At 45.3% G+C, this 27,811-nt stretch overlaps 1 protein-coding gene across 1 annotated transcript; it reads left to right on the top strand.

Annotated features, from left to right (window-relative positions):
* The first annotated feature begins 573 nt into the window (after positions 1-573).
* LOC126106531 (uncharacterized) lies at positions 574-26,123 on the top strand. Its single transcript, XM_049912856.1, has 6 exons — positions 574-655; positions 13,008-13,125; positions 16,445-16,670; positions 18,423-18,508; positions 20,135-20,288; positions 25,800-26,123. Exons 2-6 carry the CDS (start codon positions 13,048-13,050, stop codon positions 25,892-25,894), a joined length of 639 nt encoding a protein of 212 aa, XP_049768813.1. The 5' UTR covers positions 574-655; positions 13,008-13,047; the 3' UTR covers positions 25,895-26,123.
* Positions 26,124-27,811: the final 1,688 nt, after the last annotated feature.

Raw genomic sequence — 27,811 nt, 5'->3', positions numbered from 1 at the left:
GCGATTCGTCACATGGTTATTTGGTAAGCGTGACAGCGTTACGGAGACGTTTAGCAGACTCAAGTGGCAGACTCTGCAAAAGAGGCGCTCTGCATCGCGGTGTATCTTGCTGGCCAGGTTTCGAGAGGGTGGGTTTCTGGATGAGGTATCGAATATATTGCTTCCCCCTACTTATAACTCCCGAGGAGACCACGAGTGTAAAATTAGAGAGACTGGACCGCGCACGGGGGCTTTCCGGCAGTCGTTCTTCCCGCGAACCGTACGCGACTGGAACAGGAAAGGGAGGTAATGACAGTGCCACGTAGGGTGCCCTCCGCCACACACCGTTGGGTGGCTTGCGGAGTATAACTGTAGATGTAGATAGAGAGCGAGGGTAGTAGCTGCGGCGGTACAGGCACAGCAGCAGACAGACAGGCGGTCTGACGTGCTCTGTCAGCTGATCACACGGCTCGACCGCCACGTGCGGGTTATCATCTGTTCCCCCTCCACCCCCTCAATTTAGCTCTCCCCTCCCCCTAACCACCGCCCCCCCCCCCACCTCACGGTGCAGGAGACAGTGCTAGGAGCGGGACCAGACAGTCGCCTTCTGACCTCTGGGGCAGCGCTAGGGCCTCAACAAGCACCAGACAGAACACTGTCTCCCACCCCTCACCTGGTAAGTGCCAGTCTATATTTTCTACCTCTCTTTCTAGGTCATCAGTCTTCCAACTGGTGCTATACGGTCGTCCACCAATTCCTCGCCTGCCGGAGTGGCCGAGTGGTTCTAGGCGCTTCAGTCTGGACCCGCGCGACCTGTACAGTCGCAGGTTCGAATCCTGCCACGGGAAGATTATTTAGGTTTATGTAGTTCTAAGTTCTAGGGGACTGTTGACCTCAGATGTTAAGTCCCATACTCCTCAGAGCCATTTGAACCATTTTTGAACCAATTCCTCTCTTGTGCTTACCTCTTCATCTCAGAACAACACTTGCACCCAACGACTTCAGTTACTTGTTGGATGCAGTGCGCTCTCTATCTTCTCCTACAGCTTCTACCTTCAGTAGAATGGTAGTTACTGCCTGATGTCTTAACACACGGCCCATCATCCTGTCACTTCTTATTTACTAAGCCGTACGTTTTGAGAAGTTATTTTGTTTAGACAACCAGTTCCGGCACCTCATTAATGCCATCTTCAGGCCCCTATGCAGTCCATGTATAGACAATCGGATATATCGAAACTTACGTAACTGGAGCTATCAGTATGTGGATTCCGTGAATTCGTTTTTGGAGTATTTAGTTCGACCTTGCCGCAGAGGCTACACCGGTTCCCGTGAGATCACCGAAGTTAAGCGCCGTCGGGCGTGGTCGGCAGTTGGATGGGTGACCATCCAGGCCGCCATGCGCTGTTGCCATTTTTCGCGGTGCACTCAGCCTCGTGATGCCAACTGAGGAGCTACTCGACCGAATAGTAGCGGCTTGGGTCAAGAAAACCATCATAACGACCGGGAGAGCGGTGTGCTGACCACACGCCCCTCCAATCAGCATCCTCCACTGAGGATGACACGGCGGTCCGATGGTCCCGATGGGCCACTTACGGCCTGTAGACGGAGTGGTGAGTATTTAGTCCGAAGATTCGACAGCATTTTTTGCGAGTTCTTGTCAAGTGTTCCAGGTAAACACCCCAAGAACGAATTCACGGAATCCTGATATTGATGGCTCCAGTTATGCGAGTACAGACATATCTGATCATCTATACATGGAGTCCCTGGGTGTTTGAAGATGTCAGTAATGTGATGCCGAAACTGGTTGTTTAAATGAAACAATTCCTCAAAACATACGGCTGTTTGGTAATTTCCTTGGTAAAGATTTGACTGGCTGCTGTCCCAGTGCCTACATCCACAATGGATCAACAGGGATGTCCCTTCTTCTTGCCAGTGGTTTCCATCTCTTGTCTTGTTCGTCGATTCTTTCAGGAACCTCCCCAGTTCCTATTTCACCTATGTAACTGGAATACCGCGATTGTTGACTAATCTCGCACCACTGTGCAAGTGCTTGAGGTGGAGGCAGCTCGTAATATATTCCCTGAATATTTAATCTTAATTACATGTACAGTTGATTTCGAACCCACTGATGCAAGGCCGACCATACCAAGGGCGGCCGCCCTCGCCACGCTCTTATCCCTCAGGGAAAGAAAAAAGTATACTGCAGTTAGGTGTTCTTGTTTCAAAACATTAATTTAAAAACTGGTACTGTGCAGGTTTTCAACGAGTCGGAATTGTAACTTTTTTCTGGCTTCTCCCAAAATATTAAAAATGCGCCATGCCCCCACATACACCTAGCCTTTAAAACTACCGCGTGGACGCCCTTCCACTGATGATTATCATGCACGCATACTGCCAAACAAAAGCAAATCTGTGCTTCATAATACTCAATTAAATCAAAGCTGGCTAATTGGAAGGGAAATTATGTTTGAATACGATCTATACAGGAAAAATATTCTCTTCAAAGCTTTTCTCTAAGGATCCAAACCTCGAAAAGACATTTGGTATTAATTTAACTTCTAGCAAATGATTTTCCCCTGGACGTTCTTTGGGCTCTATAAAATACAACCAGATGAAGCCAAATTATAGCACGGAACGGTAAGTATAAATTGCCATTCGTATATCTGGACAACGCTTGTGGCTGTTTCTATTGCATTCACCAAACACTCTTCGTGTCAAAGGCATAAATGTGGCAGGGAGAGAACCCCCTGCCACCGAAAATAGCTGCTCTCACCGAGGCAGCTTGTTGCAGCAACTTCACAGCCTCGTCACAAGTACAACTGAGGCCTAGCCTTATCTCAGTTGCACAAGACTGCTAGGTAGCTGGACGCTCTTCCAGGCGTGAGTGTGCTCCGTATCTTCTGGGGAACAGAGCACTTTCGATGAAATCTCTTATTAATACCTCGTCGAAAAGCAGGCACTAATTCAAGCAATGTCTGAGACCACATCCGCCAGTACTTCAATTAACACCCCATCAAGACAGCAAGAATTTTTAGAACTGAAAGAGAAATCGGGCCAGAAGTTTTCATGCATCTGAACTGGGAAAACCAAGAAGGAACACACGTTAACAGAACACGCCAGACCCACATTTCACTTCCTAATGTCACTACGAATTTTGCCCCTAGTGGAGGTAGACCTACATTTTTGCTATTGTTATTGTAACCTTGAGCCTGAAGACTGGTTTCTATGGTGTGCAAGCGGCATTATCTCAGAATAACTGCTGCAATCCACATCCTTCTGAATCTGCATACCATATTCGTCTTTTCGTCTCCCTCTACGATTTCCACCCCCCCCCCCCTCCGCCCCCTACTTCCCTCCATCCCTCCAGTACTAAATTTGTAATCCCTTAATGTCTCAGAATGTGTCCTACCAACTGACCCCTTCTTCTAGTCACGTTGTGCCACAATTTCTTTTCTCACCACTTCTATTCAGTACTTCCTCATTAGTTAAGCGATCTATCCATTCAGTATTCTTCTGCAGCACGACATTTGAAAAGGTCCTATTCTGTTCTCGTCTAAACTGTTTATCTTCCAGGTTTCAATTCCATAAATGGCTACACTCCAGATAAATACCTAGAGAAATACTTCCTAAGACTTAAATCTATATTCGATATTAACAAATTCTTGTTCTTCTGATACGCTTTCGTCGCCCTTGCCAGTCTACATTTTATATCCCCTCTACTTTGACCATCATCAGTTATTTTGCTGCCCAGATCTAATTCCCTCAGAATCGTCTGACTTAAGTAGACGACATGCCATTATCCTTGTTTTGCTTTTCTTTATATTCCTCTTATGTCGCCCTTTCAAGTCAATGTCGATTCAATTCAGCTTCCTCTCTCTGACAGAATTCCGATGTCATCGTCAAACCTCAGTTTTTATTTATTCTCCATGAACGTTAATTGCTACTCCACATTTTTCCCTGGATTCTTTTACTGCTTGTTCAACATACGGATCGAATAACATCGGGGAGACACTAAAACCCTGTCTCATTCGATTCTCAACCACTGTTTTCCTCTCAAGCACGTCGCCTAATGTATTTGCAGTTTGGTTTCTGTACAAGTTGTAAATAGCTTTTCTTTCCCTGTATTTTACCCCTACTGGCTTCAGAATTTCGAAGAAAGTATTCCAGTCAATATTGTCAAAAGCTTTCTCTAAGTCTATAAATGCTATAAACGTAGGTTTGCCTTTCCTTAACATATCTCCTAAGAGAAATCATGGAGTGATTATTGCCTCGTGTGTTCGAATATTTCTCTGGAACCCAAAAACTGTTCTTTCCCGAAGTTGGCTTCTGCCAGTTTTTCCATTCTTCTGTAAAGAGTTCTTGTTGGTATTTAAAAAAAAATGGTTCAAATGGCTCTGAGTACTATGGGACTTAACATCTGAGGTCATCAGTCCCCTAGAACTTAGAAGTACTTAAACCTAACCTAAGGACATCACACACATCCATGCCTGAGGCAGGATTCGAACCTGCGACCGTAGCGGTCACGCGGTTCCAAACTGAAGCGCCTAGAACCGCACGGCCACACCGGCCGGCCATGGGTAACAGAAGAAAAATTTCACCTGGTGGATGAAAGAAGGAAATAGAAAAACATTGAGGAAAATTCAGGAATACAGAAACACAAGTCACTGAGGAATGAAATAAACAGGAAGTGCAGTGAAGCTAAGACGAAATGGCTACATGAAAAATGCGAAGAAATCGAAAAAAAAAAATTGTCGGAAAAACTAACTCGGCACATAAGAAAGTCAAAACAAGCTTCGGTGAATTTAAAAGCAAGGGTGGTAACATTAATTCCACTGTTACATGCAGAAGAGAGAGTCGATCGGTGGAAAAGAACACTGAAGGCCTCTATGAGAGGAAGGATTTGTCTGATCTGATAGAAGAAGAAACAGGAGTCAACTGAAAAGAGAGAGAGGTCCAGTATTAGAAGAACATAAGATTATATAAGGCAGAAGGGATAGATAACATCCCATCAGAATTTCTAAAATCATTGGGGGGGGGGGGGGGGGGGGAATGGCAACAAAACTACTATTCAAATTGGTGTGTAGAATGCATGAGTCTGGCGACATACAATCTCACTTTCGGAAAAATATTATCCACACAATTCCGAAGATGGCAAGAGCTGACAAGTGCGAGAAATATCGCACAATCAGCTTAATGGCTCATGCAAGAAAGTTACTTCCAAGAATAATATACAGAAGAATGGAAAAGAAAATTGAGGACGTGTTAGATAACGATCAGTTTGGCTTTAGGAAAGGTAAGGGCACCAGAGAGGCAATACGGACGTTGCGGTTGATATTGGAAGCAAGGCTAACGAAAACTCAAGACATGTTCATAGGCTTTGTCGATCTGGAAAAAAAAACGTTCGACAATGTAAAATAATGCAAGATATTCGAAACAATGAGAAAAGTGGGGTAAGCTACACTCCTGGAAATGGAAAAAAGAACACATTGACACCGGTGTGTCAGACCCACCATACTTGCTCCGGACACTGCGAGAGGGCTGTACAAGCAATGATCACACGCACGGCACAGCGGACACACCAGGAACCGCGGTGTTGGCCGTCGAATGGCGCTAGCTGCGCAGCATTTGTGCACCGCCACCGTCAGTGTCAGCCAGTTTGCCGTGGCATACGGAGCTCCATCGCAGTCTTTAACACTGGTAGCATGCCGCGACAGCGTGGACGTGAACCGTATGTGCAGTTGACGGACTTTGAGCGAGGGCGTATACTGGGCATGCGGGAGGCCGGGTGGACGTACCGGCGAATTGCTCAACACGTGGGGCGTGAGGTCTCCACTGTCGCCAGTGGTCGGCGGAATGTGCACGTGCCCGTCGACCTGGGACCGGTCCGCAGCGACGCACGGAAGCACGCCAAGACCGTAGGATCCTACGCAGTGCCGTAGGGGACCGCACCGCCACTTCCCAGCAAATTAGGGACACTGTTGCTCCTGGGGTATCGGCGAGGACCATTCGCAACCGTCTCCATGAAGCTGGGCTACGGTCCCGCACACCGTTAGGCCGTCTTCCGCTCACGCCCCAACATCGTGCAGCCCGCCTCCAGTGGTGTCGCGACAGGCGTGAATGGAGGGACGAATGGAGACGTGTCGTCTTCAGCGATGAGAGTCGCTACTGCCTTGGTGCCAATGATGGTCGTATGCGTGTTTGGCGCCGTGCAGGTGAGCGCCACAATCAGGACTGCATACGACCGAGGCACACAGGGCCAACACCCGGCATCATGGTGTGGGGAGCGATCTCCTACACTGGCCGTACACCACTGGTGATCGTCGAGGGGACACTGAATAGTGCACGGTACATCCAAACCGTCATCGAACCCATCGTTCTACCATTCCTAGACCGGCAAGGGAACTTGCTGTTGTAACAGGACAATGCACGTCCGCATGTATCCCGTGCCACCCAACGTGCTCTAGAAGGTGTAAGTCAACTACCCTGGCCAGCAAGATCTCCGGATCTGTCCCCCATTGAGCATATTTGGGACTGGACGAAGCGTCGTCTCACGCGGTCTGCACGTCCAGCACGAACGCTGGTCCAACTGAGGCGCCAGGTGGAAATGGCATGGCAAGCCGTTCCACAGGACTACATCCAGCATCTCTACGATCGTCTCCATGGGAGAATAGCAGCCTGCATTGCTGCGAAAGGTGGATATACACTGTACTAGTGCCGACATTGTGCATGCTCTGTTGCCTGTGTCTATGTGCCTGTGGTTCTGTCACTGTGATCATGTGATGTATCTGACCCCAGGAATGTGTCAATAAAGTTTCCCCTTCCTGGGACAATGAATTCACGGTGTTCTTATTTCAATTTCCAGGAGTGTATATGCAGAGACGTGTAATGTATAATATGTACTAGAAGTTGTGCATGTGTAGAAGTTGTGCACAGAATCGGTGAGGAAAGGAATGTGTGGAAAACACTGACAAGGAAAAAGGACAGGATGATAGGACATCTGCTAAGACATGAGGGAATGACCTACATGGTATTAGAGGGTGCTGTAGAGGGCAAGAATTGTAGAGGGAAACAGCGATTAGAATACATCTCGCAGATAATTGACGACATAGGCTGCAAGTGCTGCTCTGAGATGAAGAGGTTGGCACAGGAGAGGAATTCGTGGCGGGCCGCATCAAACCAGTCTTGAAGACTGACGACAAAGAAAGAGAGACCAGTGTTCATGCCAGGGGAACAGAGTGTTCCTGCGTGCGGCAACACAGAGATCAGATCTGCCGAGGGAAGGGAACAGCTAAAAGGTGTAGGTAGTCGGTCTGCAGCCTTGGCAGCAGCATCGTTAGCTTCATTCCCCGACACTCTGACCTGATCTGGCACCCACGTGAACACCACGTTGGCTCAATCATTAGCCAACGAGTGAACATCCTAAAAAAATGGCACATCCTCACTCACCAGTCATTACAAAAGGGGGACTCTGATAGTGAGCTGAAGTGGCATGCAATGACGTGCCCGTGTCTGTCATCCAAACTCAGTTCGACTCGATGCTCAGCTGGCTTGGAACCGTATAAGGTGGCATATCCTTGTACTAAATACTGTACCTGTGCAAGCACTAATCGCCTGCAAATTTAGTTACATATTCTTCCTATTACACTGAAGAGCCAAAGAAACCGGTACACTGGCCTAATATCGTGGAGGGCCCCCGCGAGCACGCAGAAGTGCCGCAACACGACGTGGCATGGATTCGACTGATGTCTGAAGTAGTACTGGAGGGAACTGACACCATGAATCCTGCGGGACTATACATAAATCCTTAAGAGGGCATGGGGATGGAGGTCTCTACCGAATAACACGTTGCAAGGCATGCCAGATATGCTCAATAGCAGGCTACTGTCTGGAGCCGCGCGATCGCTATGGCCGCAGGTTCGAATCCTGCCTCGGGCACGGATGTGTGTGATGTCCTTAGGTTAGTTAGGTTTAAGTAGTTCTAAGTTCTAGGGGACTGATGACCTCAGCAGTTAAGTCCCATAGTGCTCAGAGCCATTTGAACCATATGCTCAATAATGTCCATGTCTGGTGAGTCTGGTGGCCAGGAAAAGTGTTTAAACTCAAAACAGTGTTCCTGGAGCCACTCTGTAGCAATTCTGAACGTGTGGGGCGTCGCACTGCCCTGCTCAAACTGCTCAAGTCCGTCAGAATGCACGATGGACATGAATGAATGCACGTGATCAGACAGGATGCTTGTGTACGTGTCACCTGTCAGAGTCGTATCTAGACGTGTCAGAGGTCCCATATCACTCCGACTGCACACGCCCTACACCACTACAGAGCCTCCACCAGCTTGAACAGTCCCCTGATGACATGACAGGGTCCATGGATTCATGCGGCTGTCTCCATACACGTACACGTCCATGCGCTCGATATCATTTCAAACGAGACTCGTCCGACCAGGCAACACGTTTGCAGTCATCGACATACCAATGTCGGTGTTGAAGGGTCCAGGCGAGGCGTAAAGCTTTGTGTCGTGCAGTCATCAAGCGTTCATTGGTGGACCTTTGGCACCGAAAGCCCAAATCGTTGGTGTTACGTTGAATGGTTCGCATGCTGTTGATGGCCCAGCAGTGAAATCTGCAGCAATTTGCGGAAGGGTTGCACTTCAGTCGTCGTAGGTCTCGTTCTTGAAGAATCTATCTTCGGCTGCAGCATGTCAGGGATCTGATGTTTTACCGGATACCTGATATTCACGGTACAGTCGCGAAATGGTCGTATGGGAAAATCCCGTCTTCATCGTCACCTCGGAGATGCTGTGTCCCATCGCTCGGGCGTCGACTATAACACCACATTCACACTCACTTAAATCTTGATAACCTGCCATTGTAACAGCAGTGACAGATCTAACAATTGCACCAGGATCTTGTTATATAGGCGTTGCCGACCGCAGCTCCGTATTCTACCTGTTTACATACATCTATATTTGAATACGCATGACTATACCACTTTCTTTAGCGCTTCAGAGTACAGTTTTTCGAGCAATAAGTAAAATTTTTCTATTTGCTATCCTACCTGTTGCTGCAACTTTAACCGTACACATTGTGTAAGCCAGGGGTGCTGAACCCTTCGATCGCGATCGATCAGTATATCGCCATGGCTTTATGAATCGATCAGTCGAAACCGGTGTCCGAAATACGTCAACAATTTGCATGACGCCAGTAATGATCAGTTAGATACTCAGAGTGCTGTTCGTATGGACAAGAGAGGAAGATTCCTCACAACTGTACGATTTGAGCTTGTTGCTACAGCTGGCATTTGTCACTGATATGACACAAGCTAAATAAGGTAAACAAAAGAATTCACGAAAAAAAGCGAACTATCGACCTTCTATGAAGTCCTTCGTCCAAGAACTTGAGCTTCGGCTAGCATAGTTACAGAAATTAAGTGTGAAACACTTCCCTCAAATTCAGCCAGAACTGTCGGATCGGCAAACATAATTGGACCTAGAGGCTGTAAAAGAAGTGTGTAACCAACCTGACAGCGCTGACGCCTGAGTCTGGAAGCCGATTCTCAGATTTCATGGGAATGGAATCTGTCCTGGCTTTCATAGCTCAACCTTTCCAAGAAGTGGATGTGGAACATAATTCAGGTACATTTAGTACTTTCTATCCTTATCGTGAGCTTAAACTTGAAGAGGAAATAATTTGAGTGTAAAACGACATCTCCTCAAAGTCACAATGCAATGAAGATCAACATTTGGAAATTAGTAACTGTAACAACCTACTCTAACATTGTAAAAGTGGCATCGTATGTTTTATCGTTTTTTGGATCTAATTATCCATGTGCGGGATTGTTTTCAACGATGAAAATAGTGAAACATAATTGTAGAAATAAACTAAGTGATCCTCATCTTTCAGCCTAAGGTTGCCAGTGACAAATCATTCTTTTGTGCTTAAACCTTTACGCACTTTTAAGTCATTGGATCTTTAAATGGACAAACTGTTCCTCAAGTTTTGAAAGGTTGAGCTCCCTGGTATAGACTGAATACACCAGATTGAATGCAGTGGATAGACTAAACAGCTTGAATGCATTGCAGAGACTGAAAAGACTTAATAGACTGAACAAATAGATAGAGTGGAGCAACTCGACTGAATAGACTAAATAGATTGAATAGACTAAATAGACTGAATAGATTATATAGATGGAATAGATTATACACATTGAATAGACTGGATAGATTGAATAGACTGGATACATTGAATACCTAAATAGATTGAATGGACTGAATCGATTTAATAGATTGAAAAAACGTAACAGAGTGAAAACATCGTGTAGTGTACATGGTTCAACTACAAATTCCCCACTGCTCTACAATTGATACTGGTTTGCAAATTATAGGTGTAGAAAATGGTGTATTTATTTTATTTTATTTAGACATCAAGTTCTATAGGACCAAATTAAAGAGCAAATCTCCAAGGTCATGGAACGTGTCAGTACATGAAATTACAACATAAAAGTAATAACAGATAAAAATAAATGTTTATGAACCTGAAAAATGTCAGTCCATAAGTTTAAATAAACGCAGTCAGCAATACAACAAGAATCAGCTAAATTTATCAAGGACCTCCTCGACATAATAGAAGGAGTAACCCATGAGGAAACTCTTCAGATGCGATTTTAAAGCGAGTGGATTACTGCTAAGATTTTTGAATTCGAGTGGAGCAGTATAATGCACAGCTTTCTGCACAAAGAGTTAAGAAAGTCCGATGCAAATGCAGGTTTGATTTCTGCCGAGTATTAACTGAGTGAAAGCTGCTTCTTTTAGAATGGGAAGAGTTACCCCAAAATATAATACCATACGACATAAGCGAATGAAAATAAGCAAAGTAGACTAATTTTCGTGTCGAATGATCACTTACTTCCGATACCGTTCAAATAGTAAAATTGGCAACATTAAGTCTCTCAAGAAGATCCTGAACGTGGGCTTTCTATGACAGTTCACTATCTATCTGACCTAGAAATTTAACTGTTCAGTTTCACTAATCATATGCCCATTCTGTGAAATTAAAACGTCAGGTTTTGTTGAATTGTGTGTTAGAAACTGTAAAAACTGAGTCTTACTCTGATATAACATTAGTTTATTTTCTACAAGCCACTATTTGAAACCGATCCAGTGTTGGACACAACATCCTTTACTCCCAAGCTAGTGTCATCAGCAAAACAGAAATATTTTAAAGTTACCTGTAATACTAGAGGGCATATCATTTATACAAATGCCGGCCGATGTGGCCGTGCGGTTCTGAGCGCTTCAGTTTGGAACCGCGTGACCGCTACGGTCGGAGTTTCGAATCCTGCCTCGGGCACGTATGTGTGTGATGTCCTTAGGTTAGTTAGGTTTAAGTAGTTCTAAGTTCTAGGGGACTGATGACCTCAGAAGTTAAGTCCCATAGTGCTCAGAGCCATTTATACACTCCTGGAAATTGAAATAAGAACACCGTGAATTCATTGTCCCAGGAAGGGGAAACTTTATTGACACACTCCTGGGGTCAGATACATCACATGATCACACTGACAGAACCACAGGCACATAGACACAGGCAACAGAGCATGCACAATGTCGGCACTAGGACAGTGTATATCCACCTTTCGCAGCAATGCAGGCTGCTATTCTCCCATGGAGACGATCGTAGAGATGCTGGATGTAGTCCTGTGGAACGGCTTGCCATGCCATTTCCACCTGGCGCCTCAGTTGGACCAGCGTTCGTGCTGGACGTGCAGACCGCGTGAGACGACGCTTCATCCAGTCCCAAACATGCTCAATGGGGGACAGATCCGGAGATCTTGCTGGCCAGCGTAGTTGACTTACACCTTCTAGAGCACGTTGGGTGGCACGGGATACATGCGGACGTGCATTGTCCTGTTGGAACAGCAAGTTCCCTTGCCGGTCTAGGAATGGTAGAACGATGGGTTCGATGACGGTTTGGATGTACCGTGCACTATTCAGTGTCCCCTCGACGATCACCAGTGGTGTACGGCCAGTGTAGGAGATCGCTCCCCACACCATGATGCCGGGTGTTGGCCCTGTGTGCCTCGGTCGTATGCAGTCCTGATTGTGGCGCTCACCTGCACGGCGCCAAACACGCATACGACCATCATTGGCACCAAGGCAGAAGCGACTCTCATCGCTGAAGACGACACGTCTCCATTCGTCCCTCCATTCACGCCTGTCGTGACACCACTGGAGGCGGGCTGCACGATGTTGGGGCGTGAGCGGAAGACGGCCTAACGGTGTGCGGGACCGTAGCCCAGCTTCATGGTGACGGTTGCGAATGGTCCTCGCCGATACCCCAGGAGCAACAGTGTCCCTAATTTGCTGGGAAGTGGCGGTGCGGTCCCCTACGGCACTGCGTAGGATCCTACGGTCTTGGCGTGCATCCGTGCGTCGCTGCGGTCCGGTCCCAGGTCGACGGGCACGTGCACCTTCCGCCGACCACTGGCGACAACATCGATGTACTGTGGAGACCTCACGCCCCACGTGTTGAGCAATTCGGCGGTACGTCCACCCGGCCTCCCGCATGCCCACTATACACCCTGTCCGTCAACTGCACATACGGTTCACGTCCACGCTGTCGCGGCATGCTACCAGTGTTAAAGACTGCGATGGAGCTCCGTATGCCACGGCAAACTGGCTGACACTGACGGCGGCGGTGCACAAATGCTGCGCAGCTAGCGCCATTCGACGGCCAACACCGCGGTTCCTGGTGTGTCCGCTGTGCCGTGCGTGTGATCATTGCTTGTACAGCCCTCTCGCAGTGTCTGGAGCAAGTATGGTGGGTCTGACACACCGGTGTCAATGTGTTCTTTTTTCCATTTCCAGGAGTGTATAAATAAGAAACAGAAGTGGCCCCAACACGGATCCCTGGGGCACCCCCACTTGAGTATACCCCACTCAGACCCCAGTCATTCTCAACATTGTGCATAATGACCTTTTGCTGTCTGTAAATGTGATAGCCAGTGCATTGGTTCAGAAGGGTATGCTTGTGCAGGTGCAGGTGCCGCGCTGGTAGTGGTGCAGTGGTGGCCACCATGGTGGTGATGCTCAAGCAATGCTGCTGCGGCTGCACACCTCGGACTGGCGCCCTCATCATCGCCGTGGTGTTCGCGGTGAGTACTGGCAGCTGGTGTGGCTAATCACCAAAGAAGAGACCAAAATGGAGGTAGCGTTGTAGCTCTACAGTGCAGTTCACAGTATGATACATGTGACTCAGGGACATGTGGTATTTTATATTGTATCGTTTTCTAGGAACGCTTTCAGCTCATCATTGGTCTCTCTTCTGATAGTCCAGCCGAGAATATTCCTGCTGTTAGTTTCAGAACACGAGTGTGTATCTATTCTCTGAGACGCCACAGTAGGCAACTAAAGCTATACTGAGGAGATGAATGCTCATATTGGTCACTTGCCAATATAAACTATCCGATCAAAAGTATTCAGACACCTACCAGTGAAAATTCATATGAGCTGTGTTCATCCTCCACCTTTATGAGACTCAAACTAGGCTCAGGACACTTCCAGTGATGTGTCCCTGAACGTCTGTGGAGTAATAGCAGCCCGTTCTTCCTCAAGAGCCAAAGCTGAGAAGATGGTCATGTTGGACGCTGGAATCTGGAACAAAGTCGAAGTCCTAGCTCATCCCAAAGGTGTCCCATTGGGTTCAGGTCGTGACTCCAGGCAGACTGGCCGACCAACAAGTAACAACCATTGTGCACAGCTGCTCTAGCGTTTTATTAAGCACTATAAGGTGATGACACCCTAACCACGAAAATCAACTCTATATCGTACCACCACCATCTTTGTGCTTCACTGTGGCTCTTCACATAAAGGGAGGTAACGTTCTCTAGGCATTCGCAAAGCCCCAACCCTTCATCGGAATGCGATGTCATCATTCAGTCTCCAAATCATTCGTTTCCAGTCATCCACTGTCCAGTGGGGTCGCTCTTGGAACCACCTGAAGCGTCACTTAGCACTGACTAAAGAAACAGTGTGGCTTAGAGAATCTCATCGATCACTGCAAACCACTCTTGTTCACTCCTTATGCACAGTCATTGTGCTAGATGGACTGTTGGTAGTACTTTGGAAGTCACGAACTCTTGGTTCTACTGATTTCATGCGATTTATTGCAAGAAACCTCCACAATGCTCGACAGTTCCTGCCTATCAATGCATGAGGTCTGCCCAATTTCTGTTTAGCTGTGGTTGCTCCTTCTCGTTCCCACCTCACAGTCGACATGGACAGTTTTAGAAGGGTTGAAATGTCCTTGATGGATTTGTTACTCAGGTGACATCTAATGACTAGTCCACCTTCGAGGTCAATGATCTCTTCTGACCGACACTTTCTGCTATTACTTCTTCTCTGCTGACAACAATGTGCTCCTGGCTCGTTTTATAATTGTGGGTCTGCCTCTCGTGACATCTGATCATCAACCCCAAATTACGTAGGGCTGTCGAGATGCTGCTGATTGGATGGTGTAAATGTAGAGTCTTCTACTGCAAGGGAGAGGATGTTGTTAAGGGTGGCCGGAATCCGCTTTCTACAACAAAAATGCATGAATGCATTAACAAGGTTCTTTATTTATATGAAAGATTACTCAACTGGAATAGAGTCCATGTTCTGTGGTACAAGCTCCTCAGTAATGGTCCTCTTGCAGACAATATCGGTAATGCTGCTATGACAAACTTTAGTCTCATTATAGTCACTAATCTGTTGGCTATGAACTGTCATAGCTTGTGATGTGAACTGAACCCGCTCTGTGAATGGACTGACTGATGCCAGACTGGAAGAGTGAGTCAGTGGGGCCCTCTAGTCAGCGGCGGCGGTCTAAATAACTTCTGTCAAGAGGGCGTTGGCGGCGTGTTGCTTGTCCGTGTGTCTCTGACCTCTCTCGTGATAGGTGCACTTGAACCAATGCTTACTCATCAATCTTCCCTTCATCTTTGCTGACCAGTGTGCTGGTGACAGCTTATGGCAGCACAGTAAGTACAACCCCAGGAGACACACACGAATACTGTGTACACCATCTGCAGCTTTGGTGATGGCCTCAGTTTGGTGTGAAGGAGCAGCCAGAAGTTCCTTCAAATATGCCATACCACGATGGAGCCTCTCATTGATACTCAGCTCCTGTAGAGCTATTAATCTGCGACCATGTTTATTAATAGATTTCACTTGCTGAAACTAACAGTCCTAGACATTTTCTGAGAGGACAGGACTGAATGGTTAAATGGGCCAGTTGAGTGGAGATAGGGTGCCAGATTGTTCACCAAAGCAGGAACTATGTGTGCAGCCCTGTGTACATGGCTGTTGCCTTCTTGGAAGAGGGAAGTGTCTGTAGCACAGTCATTATGAAGTCACATCCTGGTTCAAGTTTGTGGTCACTTGATTGAGTGGGTCGTGTCATGGTTCCAGAACCATCCTGGATCATAGAGCTATCCCTGGTGTGAACTGCACCCTCCACCCACTGATGGTTAAATGCATCATTGAGCAATCAGTGCACATGACAATTTGGATCGTTCTAGAACACACAAAATCGCGACTTATTGCACACCTTCAGGTCACTATTGTCCGGCTTCAGTTTCTTTTGGCCTTCTCAAAGACATGTCGCTTTGTATGCCACTATTAGTAGTGGGCGTTTGCGAAGAATCAGATTCCAAATGTCCATTGCATGCAGTTCCCTTTGCAATATTCACTCGGAAATTAGCTGAAATGCACCTCAATTGACTGAAAACAGCGATTCACATCGCACATGCATCACCGAAAGATGATGAAAAACTCCTTTCTGGTTTGAGTCCAATAGTCACTAACAGTTATCAATTAGGATCTCTTTATAGCGGTTGTTCTTACGCCATGTTACATGGCTGCGAAGGTTACATTATTTCTTGTTAATGCATTGGACAGTCCGTTTTGATATACCATCAAATCTGGAAATTTCATCTGCAGTGCGTTCATGGTCACTTCTAAACATGATAGCTCCTCTCTGCCTTTCTGCAAAATCTCCACGTTGACCTCTGTTACTGCACTGATTCCATACGACCGACTGGCACACACACACACACACACACACACACACACAGAATTTCGCTGACATAGATTAAATAGACAGTGAGTGGTCATATGACCATCTGCACCTTCTATAAACCATCAACATCGCTCCAAAGCGACCACTGTGCTCTTTTGTGTATGTGACTAATATAATGTTTGGTGAGCTTACTTCCGCAACACCATCAGGCATAGGAATACAGTATTAAGCACTTTCCTTCCAAAACGTCCATAGACACATTCTGTACCAGAGGTGAAATTATCCCACCCAAACGGTTCACAACACTTTTTATAAAATAAAAACTAAGTGGAGGTTAACACAAGCACATGTAGAATATTATTCGTGCCTGTGGACGAACCCCCTGTAGGAGCTGCTTTGTGTTTTTGGTGCAGATCGTGTCCGCGCTGTTGGTGGTGATGTTCTCACTGGGTGCAGTGGTCAGCTCAGAGCAGCACTCCCAGCTGGCGCAGGAACAACGCGAGAGGGACAGGGAGGCTCTGGAGCACCAGATCACCATCACCACCACCACCACCACTACTATACACCCTGCAGATGACGTCGACGACTACGGTGAGGCGCAGCAACTGTCACTGGCCTCCAGGATCACCGTCCTGATGTGTAAGTTCATTTTGGGGCACTAACATGTCTGTGCTACTACGGATTCTCTACAGTTCAGATATCAGCAACTACCAGCTTGTAATACCACTGTGTGTGACACACACACTCGTCTGTCTTTTGGTCATGTTGTTGTTGTGGTCTTCAGCGCTACGATTGGTTTGATACAGGTCTTTACGCTAGTCTCTCTTCTTCAACTGCCTTGATATCTGCTTAACGTCTACAACCTACCCATGCTGCCATCAGTACCTTGGGATCACGCGTCATCTGGCTCGCTAGCGGCAGTGTACACTAGAGATGGGGGATGCGCTCTTGAACTAATTCATAGAGTTGAATCTTTCAAAGGAGTGAACAATCAGCGATTCAGAAAAAAAGAACGGTAGCTCCAAACGTTTCCCACGGCAGAGAGAGAGAGAGAGAGAGAGAGAGACGGAGCATATCAGCAGCGCCTCTGCTGGTCACAGCACAGTGCACGCCACACAACACAGCCGTCGACGGCCTCTGCCCTGCTTCTGCCTTGGCTGCCTGCATCATGCAGTGCCCCAATGGATTTTGTGTTTCACATATGCCGTGCCGTCTCTGTGCGTCCTCTGCCACGTGCAGTGAGTGTCTGGCGCAGCTTAACTTAGCAACGCACTCTGTCAGCGATCGTTTCAGTCACACATCCTGCCCTCTGGGCAGTTGATGCGAGCAACAGGACAGAGAGCCACCTAGCGGATAACATAGGGACTACTTGCAACAACCTGCTCGCAAGGGAACGGACGATTTGTCTCGGAACGGGTGAGTTCACTGCTCCCCCTGCCCTCGGAACTCGCCCGCTCGACGCTCACCCCACCGTCTCGACTCTAGCCAGAGCGTTGAGCAAAGCAACTCAGGTGTCACTCTGGTCTCTGCCGTCTCAGCTCACGCAGTAATACAGCTCGCGGCTCGACCTGCTCGACTCAGCGCCTCTGCATCGGAGTTGTCCCTACTGGATATTGTTCTTCGTAGTAATACCGCTACGTATATTACACTATTATGTTATGTATACATCATTTGTTTTTATTTTATTTTTATTTGTTTAAACTGATCAGATTAGGTTCCTGACGACTCCTCTTACTATAGGATTTTTATTATGGACACTCGAATTTACGCTTTAATTACGAGCGAACTGATAAACGTATCGCAAAATGTGATACACCAATATTTTCCTTGTTTTATTCTGCGTAAGGCTATATGCAGCACTTTCGTTTTACAGTCAAATTTATATTTTTTTTCTTATTCTGGTACGGATTTTGCGATTTTAGGCGTCTTCGGAAGGAAACGTTCACTTTAAAAATATATGGCTTGCGATGTATTTGTATGAGGTTAATGAAATTTTAACACATTGTAGCCAAATATATTGTTAATGTAAATCTCAAGTTACAACATTTTCCGATCACCCAAAAAACCACGATAGTGCAAAATAAATCAATAATCAAAAACTTTGTCATATCGTGGAAATATCAATAAACAATGCAAAATTCTTACTCATTATCTGTGTTACTTCAAAATAGGATCAAATAAGATCAAAATACAGGTATAGTACTGGAATAAACCAAGTTTAAAGGGCAATGTGCCTTCCATTTATTTTCTATTGTAAATGAGTGGTGAGTCATGAAAAAGAGCTAATTCATTTCAGAGAGTGAACAGTTCTGATCCGATCTCTGAAAAGAACAGTTTTGCCCATCTCTAGTGTACACACAGTAAGCGGAACCTCTGCTGGTCATGTTCCAGACTGGAAGTGCCTGACCGTGCTCATCACGCTGGCCGAGGCGCTGGATTTCCTGCTGAGCGTGTTGCTCATGTTCGCCGCAGACAAGGTAAGGCGCCCGCATGTATCTGCCAGCACAGCTCATTCCGGTTCGACGCCTAGCCTGACAGAGAGCCAGTTACTGACTATCCCTTATGGAGTAGCCATTTTATGGACAGTGTGATACAACGTCATAAGCAATTATCGAAGCGAAGTAGACCGTGACACATAGCAACAAACTTGAACCTAACAAAAACTTGGATCATGTGAATTTTACTTTTTTCTCACACTTTGGACGTATTTACGACAATATTACAGTATTATTCGGTGATTCCATTGATACCATACAATACTTCGGAAATTTTGTTTTGCTGTTCCAGTAGAAACTCCATATTTCTAATGTTGAAACCTGTTCGATTCATCATCCCACGTTTTGCAACCATGAATTGAGAGTCTATAGCAAATGAAGACCATAATAGGGTAGTAAGTTCCATATCGATTAACTCATTTGAATAATTCCAAAATTGTATCACATATGAACAGATGAAGCTGTTTCGTGATTTTAAATTCAATTAAATTCCTGTTTGGAAAGTAACGTTTATTCCGCAGACGCTGGAGGGAAAAAGTTCACGATTTACACAAGCAACTGTAATGTATTATTAATATTACTGAAATATAAGTAGGAATATTAAATCATACATATTTTAGAAATATTATAGACTTGCTAATTCTGTGAGCAGTTTTAGATCAGCGCAAAAATTCCTTTACGATGAAACACAAATTGTAAGTCATTTTAAATTTTGTAAAACTTTCACTAACTTTATATTGATAAGATGACAGGCTTTTGAGGCTATAACAGTTAACCCAGCTATGGTTTCCCCACATTAATGTGCATTTAAACTAATTTAACACATATAAGAAAACATCTTTTAAGTTAAAACTAATATAAATGAAAATAGAACTTGGCTTCTGGGAGCTTATTTCAATTATTAAATAGATTTTAATACATTGCGATATTATATCCCTGAAACTGGTGGGAAGAGGGATTAATTTTAAAACATTTTCGGCATACATCAAGAGTAACTTCAGTGAGCTGATGTTGTCGTGGGTTACATACACTTGCAGTACGATCAATCTTTTTTTTTTTTTTTTTTAAGGCCAACCGAGTGCAGGTTGGAAACAGTGCATTAACACACCGTATCATTCATGAACGACTTCTGTCAGTTGTTCACAACATAGAAACTGTACTAAGAGGACATGTTTTGATTTATCACTGTTTATATTTCGACACGAAAGTCGCCGAAGTAGCGTCAACTCGAATGACTTGCACCAGACGAACTGTCTAACCAACGGGATGCCCTAGCCACACGGCCTTTCCATTTCCACTGCTTATATTGCACACAGCTGAAAAACCTGGCTACACGGGCGAAATTTGGGACCAAAAACGTGGAACTGACTGCAGGCAACAGATTCATCGCATAACGTTGAAGAAATCCACATGCAGGTTGCGCGGAGTGCTTGTGATATACTAAATGGGGTCTAAATCTTTTCCTTATTGACCCCAGACATACGTAATTATTGAATCGTTTTGATTTTAGCCCTCACAAAATTTAATTCCCTCCCACTCCAGATGTACGTACCGTCGTTTCAGAGAGAGAGAGTGTGTGTGTGTGTGTGTGTGTCGGCTTGTCCACAGAACTCTGCCCGCCACGTTCGGCTGTGGCTGCTGGGTTTCTGCGCGGTCTGCAGCTGCCGCACGCTGATGCTGTTCATCCTCAACGGTGTCATCTTCTACGCCCAACCCGTATCGCTGGCCGTCTTCGTCTTGGGCGTCGTCACAATCTTAACAGGTATTTTTTTATTTTTTGGTCATCAGTCTTCTGACTGATCTTCTGTCACCCGCCACGACTTCCTCCCCTGTCCAAAACTCACTATCTCGCAGTACCACCTACACCGAAGTCCTGAACTATATGTTCAACATATTGCGATCTCCGTCTTCCCCTACAGCGTTTGCCCTCTACAGCTCCGTCTGGTACCATATAAGTTAGTCCCTTACATCTTAACACACGACCATCCCATTCCTACTTCTTTTTAATCATCTCCATGTTTTCCTTCCCCGTCCCACATTATGGGAAACCCCTAATTACTTGCCAGTGATCTGATTTTACATCCATCTATAGCATCAAATCTCAGACACTTCGATTCTCTTAATGAAATGCTCTACCTTCTCTTCTTGTTTAGTTGTCAGTCCATAGTTCACTTTCATGCAATGTTGGTCGTGGAAGTGCACATTTTCAGAAATTTAAATCCCAACGCTTTTGTTAGACTTTACCGTGACTGTTATTAATATCGAATGAGACAATAAGTTTACTGTAACCCGTCGTTATTTACTTATCTGCACAACGCGTTCCACAGGTTTAAACTTCCACCATCACACGGGGTTGTGTGGGTCAATAAGGCACTCCAAATATACAAACACCAAAGAAAACAAACTGAGTCCACTCTAAATGACAACATTACAACAATATCATCTCTCGCTCTCTCTCTCTCTCTTTCTCTCTCTAAACCACACACACACACAAATTGCTTCCATCCTCAGGCTCATACTTCCCAAGATTGACATTTAGTTATTTGCATGTTTTCCAATGGATTCTAAAGAAACAACTGATTGTCCTGACTCTCGAAACCCAACAGATCCACCCACACACCAACAGCTTTTACCCCTTGTCAGTTTGAAAGAATATATATCTGTTTACATTACCAAGAAGATATCTATCTACATAAATTATTTCACATCATAATCAACCATTTACTTTAACATTTACTTAAATATAGCATGTAACAGAAGTGATATTAACAAGCCACAGCTGTGCCATAACCAAAAACTATGCTCTCCTTATGTCACTCCTTTCAGGCTCTATTTCTGAATTCAAATCCCCCCCCCCCAAACCACACATACCACCACATGCTACGAATGCAATATACTAGTGTAAGGGGCGATAAAAATGTTTATATTGGATGGCGCTGCTGCAGCATATATGAAACGTAGCACGACCCCGATGCGGGTATATAAGCACCGACATGCAGGCAAGGCATATCGTAGTACTGTATCTTTCTGACATGCGTATGGTAAATGCGGAAACGTGAACTATGTCGACGTTTTACCAAATGGATCCAAACAAGACCAACGTGCTGCTATTCGTTTCTTGGCTGCAGAAGGACAAACACTGGTAGACGTCCATCGGGGAATGAAGAATGTGTATGGGACAGGGTATCTGTCGAAAACCAGTGTTGAGGAATGGTGCAACATACTGTAAATGCCGTAATGCAGAAGCTACGCAGAGGCAAATGGAACTCACATGAGCACCCCCCCCCCCCCCCCCCTATGGTCCTGATATCTATTCATGGGATTATCACGCTTTCAGTTTCTTAAAAAACGTCTTTAAGGCTCGATGATTGCTGTTGGACGAGGATGTGCAGCAGTCACTTACAGACTACTTCACACAATAGAACCTGGCGTTTTAACAAAACGGGTATATTCAACTTGGCAATGGCCTTGCTGCAGTGGATACACCAGTTCCTGACAGATCACAGAAGTTAAGCGCTGTTGGGTGTGGCCGGCACTTGGATGGGTGACCATCTGGGCCACCATGAGCTGTTGCAATTTTTCAGGGTGCACTCAGTCTCAAGATGCCAGCTGAGCAGCTACTCGACCGAATACTAGGGGCTCTGGTCAAAGTAAACCATCATAACGACTGGGAGAGCGGTGTGCTGACCACACGACCCTCCTATCCGCATCTTCAGTGAGGATGACACGGCGGTCGGATGGTCCCAATGGGCCACTTGTGGCCTGAAGACGAAGTGCTTTATATTCAACCTGCTGCATCAGTGGGATGACTGCCTCAATGATCACGGCGATTTTGCCTGATTGGCGTACCAGTTCTGGATTCTACGGCCTGCGAATGGATGGTTCAAATGGTTCAAATGGTTCTGAGCACTATGGGACTTAACTTCTAAGGTCATCAGTCCCCTAGAACTTAGAACTACTTAAACCTAACTAACCAAGGACATCACACACATCCATGCCCGAGGCAGGATTCGAACCTGCAACTGTAGCAGTCGCGCGGTTCCAGACTGTAGCACCTTTAATCGCTTGGCCACTCCGGCCGGCCCTCCGAATGGAAAGTACAGTATTGTTTGTATATACGTTTTTCCACTTATCTCGACATAATGATCATACTTTTTGTTTCTAACATGTGATCCAGATTACTTAAATGTGAACAAGATATTAAGTAATTTAAAGTTGACAAAAAAGAATCTGTGTCATGAGGAGATATTTACACATACATTTCTGTCCATCTACACAGCCAAAAATCTTTTTGGGATTTCCTCTGAAGCAGTTTTTTGTTTAGCTTTACATTCTTTGCACTTAATAGATTGAAGACGCCATCTTTGGTTCGTTCAGTGTTAATAAACTGTGATGGTGCATGTGATGTAACACGACAAGGAAAGTAGCCTGTGATCACTCGAGGTATATTTTTACACTACTGGCCATTAAAATTGCTACACCAAGAAGAAATGCAGATGATAAACGGGTATTCATTGGACAAATATATTATACTAGAACTGACATGTGATTATATTTTCACGCCATTTGGGTGCATAGATCCTGAGAAATCAGTACCCAGAACAACCACCTCTGGCCGTAATAACGGCCTTGATACGCCCTGGCATTGAGACAAACAGAGCTTGGATGGTGTGTACAGGTATAGCTGCCCATGCTGCTTCAACACGATACCACAGTTCATCGAGAGCAGTGGCTGGCGTATTGTGACGAGCCAGTTGCTCGGACACCATTGACCAGACGTTTTCAGTTGGTGAGAGATGTGGAGAATGTGCTGGCCAGGGCAGCAGTCGAACATTTCCTGTATCCAGAAAGGTCCGTACAGGACCTGCAACATGCGGTCGTGCATTATCCTACTGAAATGTAGGGTTTCGCAGGGATCGAATGAAGGGTAGAGCCACGGGTCGTAACACACCTGAAATGTAACGTCCACTGTTCAAAGTACCGTCAATGCGAACAAGAAGTGACCGAGACGTGTAACCAATGGCACCCCATACCATCACTCCGGGTGATACGCCAGTATGGCGACGACGAATACACGCTTCCAATGTGCGTTCACCGCGATGTCGCCAAACACGGATGCGACCATCATGACGCTGTAAACAGAACCTGGATTCATCCGAAAAAATGACGTTTTGCCATTCGTGCACCCAGGTTCGTCGTCGAGTACACCATCGCAGGCGCTCCTGTCTGTGATGCAGCGTCAAGGGTAACCGCAGCCATGGTCTCTGAGTTGATAGTCCAGTGGACACAGGGATCGAGACGTGGCTGCACGATCCGTTACAGCCATGCAGATAAGATGGCTGTCATCTCGATTGCTAGTGATACGAGGCCGTTGTGATCCCGCACGGCGTTCCGTATTACCCTCCTGAACCCGCCGATTCCATATTCTACTAACAGTCATTGGATCTCGACCAACGCGTGCAGCAACGTCGCGATACAACAAACCGCAATCACGATAGGCTACAATCCGACCTTTATCAAAGTCGGAAACGTGCTTCGTGACAGCGGACGTCACCATATTGCAAACGTGATGGTACGTACTTCTCCTCCTAACACGAAGCATCACAACAACGTTTCACCAGACAACGACGGTCGACTGCTTTTTGTGTATGAGAAATCGGTTGGAAACTTTCCTCATTTCAGCACGTTGTAGGTGTCGCTACCGGCGCCAACCTTGTGTGAATGCTCTGAAAAGCTAATCATTTGCATATCACAGCATCAATTTCTTGTCGGTTAAATTTCGCGTCTGTAGCACGTCATCTTCGTGGTGTAGCAATTTTAATGGCCAGTAGTGTATTTACTTTTATTTTACTTCCACATTGATATTTTCGTTCAGACTTGAATTCAGACCTCTCCATAAAACTATAAACCATGTAGTGAAATGTTTTTTTTCTATACAAGGCTCTCCCATTGGTCACTCCCAATTCGTGTCACAATACATACATATCAGATTAATGCACCTGATGATAAAGACTGAAAACTCCGAAATGCGTGGTGGATATAAATTAATGGTTAGTGGTAACAGTTAAGTTTCATTTGACTGTCAGAAGTTTATACCTCAGGCACATGTTCGATCCTAGTAGAGTTCTTTTGACAAGAGATACCCAGTCATCGTCTACTACCCGGCCCACAATTCTGATGATAAGTTTATTTCCAATTTCATTTCTATTCTTCATTAATACTATCATGTTTCTTGGTGTATTCTGTTCATAACGAGTATTCACTAGACTGCCTTTCCCTCGTCGTTTTACACCTGCCAATCACCTCTCTATGCCTTCCGCCTGCCTCATGCATCGCCTCCTCATCTCCTCTCCCTGTCCACCCTCTCCTCCCCTTGATTTCTCCATCCATCTAAACTGGACCCCAGCCATTCTCATCGGCATGTGTCGGCCCAATAATACGGTTCAATAAAATAGGCAAATGCTAGTCCCACAACTTATCTGTCATGCAGGACACTCGATACATATGGGCTTGAAAATGATCTGTTTGTGGCTCTTGTACAGGTTGCCATGTGAATCAGATTGATAAAGCAGGCTGATACTACAACAAAACACACCTGTCACTGCACGCAGCCTGAATGTTGGGGCCTGGAAAACCTGATGTGCAGTCCATCCTGCAAAGCAGATCGGTTTGGCAGGCCAATACTGTTCCCACACAACATGCATGTCATGCAGGGCAGCCTACATGCCAGGGGCTGTAAAAGCCACATTTTTGCCACCTATCTCTGCTCATATTGGAGCTAGGAGGCTTTAAACCCATCAGTGCTCGTACTTTTGATGCAATTTCTGATGATATTTGGTTGAAATTGAGCCCCAGATTTTGGAGGAGGTCCAGATTTGCACACATACACTCTGCTTTTTACATATAACAGGTGAGGCGCTATGTTATGGTCTTGCAGTGAGGGACAGCGACCGCAGAGCAAGTGTAGTAACCTGCTAGTCTCGAGAAAAATTTAATTATGTTGGCAATCATTGTTTAAAACAAATAAAAAAGCTTTCTTTTAATGTATTATTGCCTTACAGAGGGGCATAAGGGGATCCCACCACATTTTAACAAATCCCACCAAGGGGAGAGGGGGAATCTAAATTTTAAAAAAACAAACCTCATGTAATTAATGAACATTTGGACATCACCCTGCTTATTTTTCATATACTCTGTACTCTGTCACTGTTCAGTTACACATTTGCTGCCCAGAGTACAGCACGTAACAGAAAGTGTGTGGTGTGTGTTGCAGCGGGCAGCGCCTACAGCTTGCTGGTGGTGTTCAGCTACCATCGCCAGCTGGTGGGCACGGCTATAGCCAGAAGGATCTCCCAGCAGGAGGACTGACCAGCAACTCCCATGGGCACATCACACACTGGGCTCCACAGTTGTCAGCAGTCTCATGAGAAGACATACATCTTTGCGCAAATGCAAACTCTGTATGTATAAACTTTTAATAAAAGTACTGAAGATGATTCTAGTCAACAGGCGAGTGTTACGTTTGATATTATCTCAGTGATGCCTGATGATCCATGTGATTCATTGTCGCCAAATATAAAACACTATTTTGAAAGTGTCTGTGCATGGAAATTAACATTCAGTAACCTATAAACGAAAGGAATGTAACCTATCTGTTTCTGCTGCAAGCTCAAGTTCACTCCTTTTCCCAAATTAGTTTCAGCTTATCTGTGCTATCATCATTGGTGGGATGTTCCTGTATCCATTTATTTATATGGAAGTCCAGACATCGTCAGATGAGGGACATAATGCTTTGCGTCATTTATCACAAATTTTAATGCTTTTCATGGCAATGTAACGTAACTACAATTACATTATATAATGGCTCTGAGCACTATGGGACTTAACATCTATGGTCATCAGTCCCCTAGAACTACTTAAACCTAACTAACCTATGGACATCACACAATTACATTATAACATGTTTCTGTAGACTAGCAGTTCTCGTCTTATTTATGGAAACAAAACTGCCCATGCATTTATGGAAAAATCCCTTAAAATTCTTAAAAACATAAATTTTTATAAAAGTAATGAAACATTAAAAATACTAAAATTCCTTCCGTACTTACCCTGTAGTTATACGCCTGCACAGCGGTCAGGTGTTACTACTTTAATATCTTAATTTATACGCCAAAAATGATGCTCTGACGCCGGCCGGAGTGGCCGAGCGGTTCTGGGCGCTACAGTCTGGAACCGCGCAACCGCTACCGTCGCAGGTTCGAATCCTGCCTCGGGCATGGATGTGTGTGATGTCTTTAGGTTAGTTAGGTTTAAGTGGTTCTAAGTTCTAGGGGACTTATGACCACAGCAGTTGAGTCCCATAGTGCTCAGAGCCATTTGAACCATTTTTGATGCTCTGACTAGCCATATGACACTGACAAGTAAGGGTTAGTAAAAATAGTGTAGTGGTTAACACAGTTTTTACGTGCGAATTACAGTGTGGAAATGGTAGCCTTTTACTATTTTTATTAATACTTTAAAAATATTAGTTTTCAAATTGTTTGGAGCTTGTCACATGAACTCCAATTAGTTTTTAGTAGATTTGTGGATGAAAAATTTATAGCTCATTATCCTTCATTTGGTTGTGGGAAAGGTTTTCGTGGGTGTTTCTCCCTTCCTACAGAGGACTGTCACGCCGTGCAAACAGTGAACTTTTTTTATCAATGACACGTGACCCTGTTATACACTAGGTTCAAATCATGCAAGTTTACATTCGTACTACATACATGGTAGCAGTCTGTGTGTGAAGAAGCTGCCGTTTTAACCATAATGCAAACGTCAAAGACTTTCGTCATAAAATTGTAAAGACAGTGAAATATACTGCAAATCACACGAAATCTATCGCTAGTACTCACCAATACGAAAAGGCAGTGAAAACTCCAAAGTCAGAAGCGAACTTACCTGCAATACAAAAAAACTGCAGTTAATTTTTATGTTAAAGAGGTGGAAGTAGGGATAATTTCCAAACAGAGATGATAGTATAAAGTTCCTGTGGTACGACTCTCTCTCTCTCTCTCTCTCTAATGTTCCCACTATCCCCCCTTTTCCCCCCTCTGCTCTCTTTCTTAATAAATCATTAAGCACACTCGATCATTGGTGTTCCTTGCACAACTGTATTCCTGCTTGCAAGGAAAGATAGTATCGACTATGAAGATTACTGTCACTGCCACCTTTCCATAGCACAAACTATAGATACACGATACCATAAGACGACACGATTTTCTATAGGACCGGTTTGAGGTCGCG

Source organism: Schistocerca cancellata, chromosome 10, assembly GCF_023864275.1.
Source record: "Schistocerca cancellata isolate TAMUIC-IGC-003103 chromosome 10, iqSchCanc2.1, whole genome shotgun sequence".
Classification (NCBI taxonomy): Eukaryota; Metazoa; Arthropoda; class Insecta; order Orthoptera; family Acrididae; genus Schistocerca; species Schistocerca cancellata.
The sequence above is the reverse complement of the archived record's forward strand: the minus strand, read 5'-3'. Positions and strand labels throughout refer to the sequence as shown.

Bases quoted from the DNA above. Each gene is read 5' to 3' on its own strand.
- LOC126106531 (XM_049912856.1), top strand. From the start codon at position 13,048: ATGGTGGTGATGCTCAAGCAATGCTGCTGCGGCTGCACACCTCGGACT. The intron at 18,509-20,134 runs GTAAGGCGCCCG...GCTTGTCCACAG, and splicing joins TCATGTTCGCCGCAGACAAG to AACTCTGCCCGCCACGTTCG. The intron at 20,289-25,799 runs GTATTTTTTTAT...TGTGTGTTGCAG, and splicing joins CGTCGTCACAATCTTAACAG to CGGGCAGCGCCTACAGCTTG.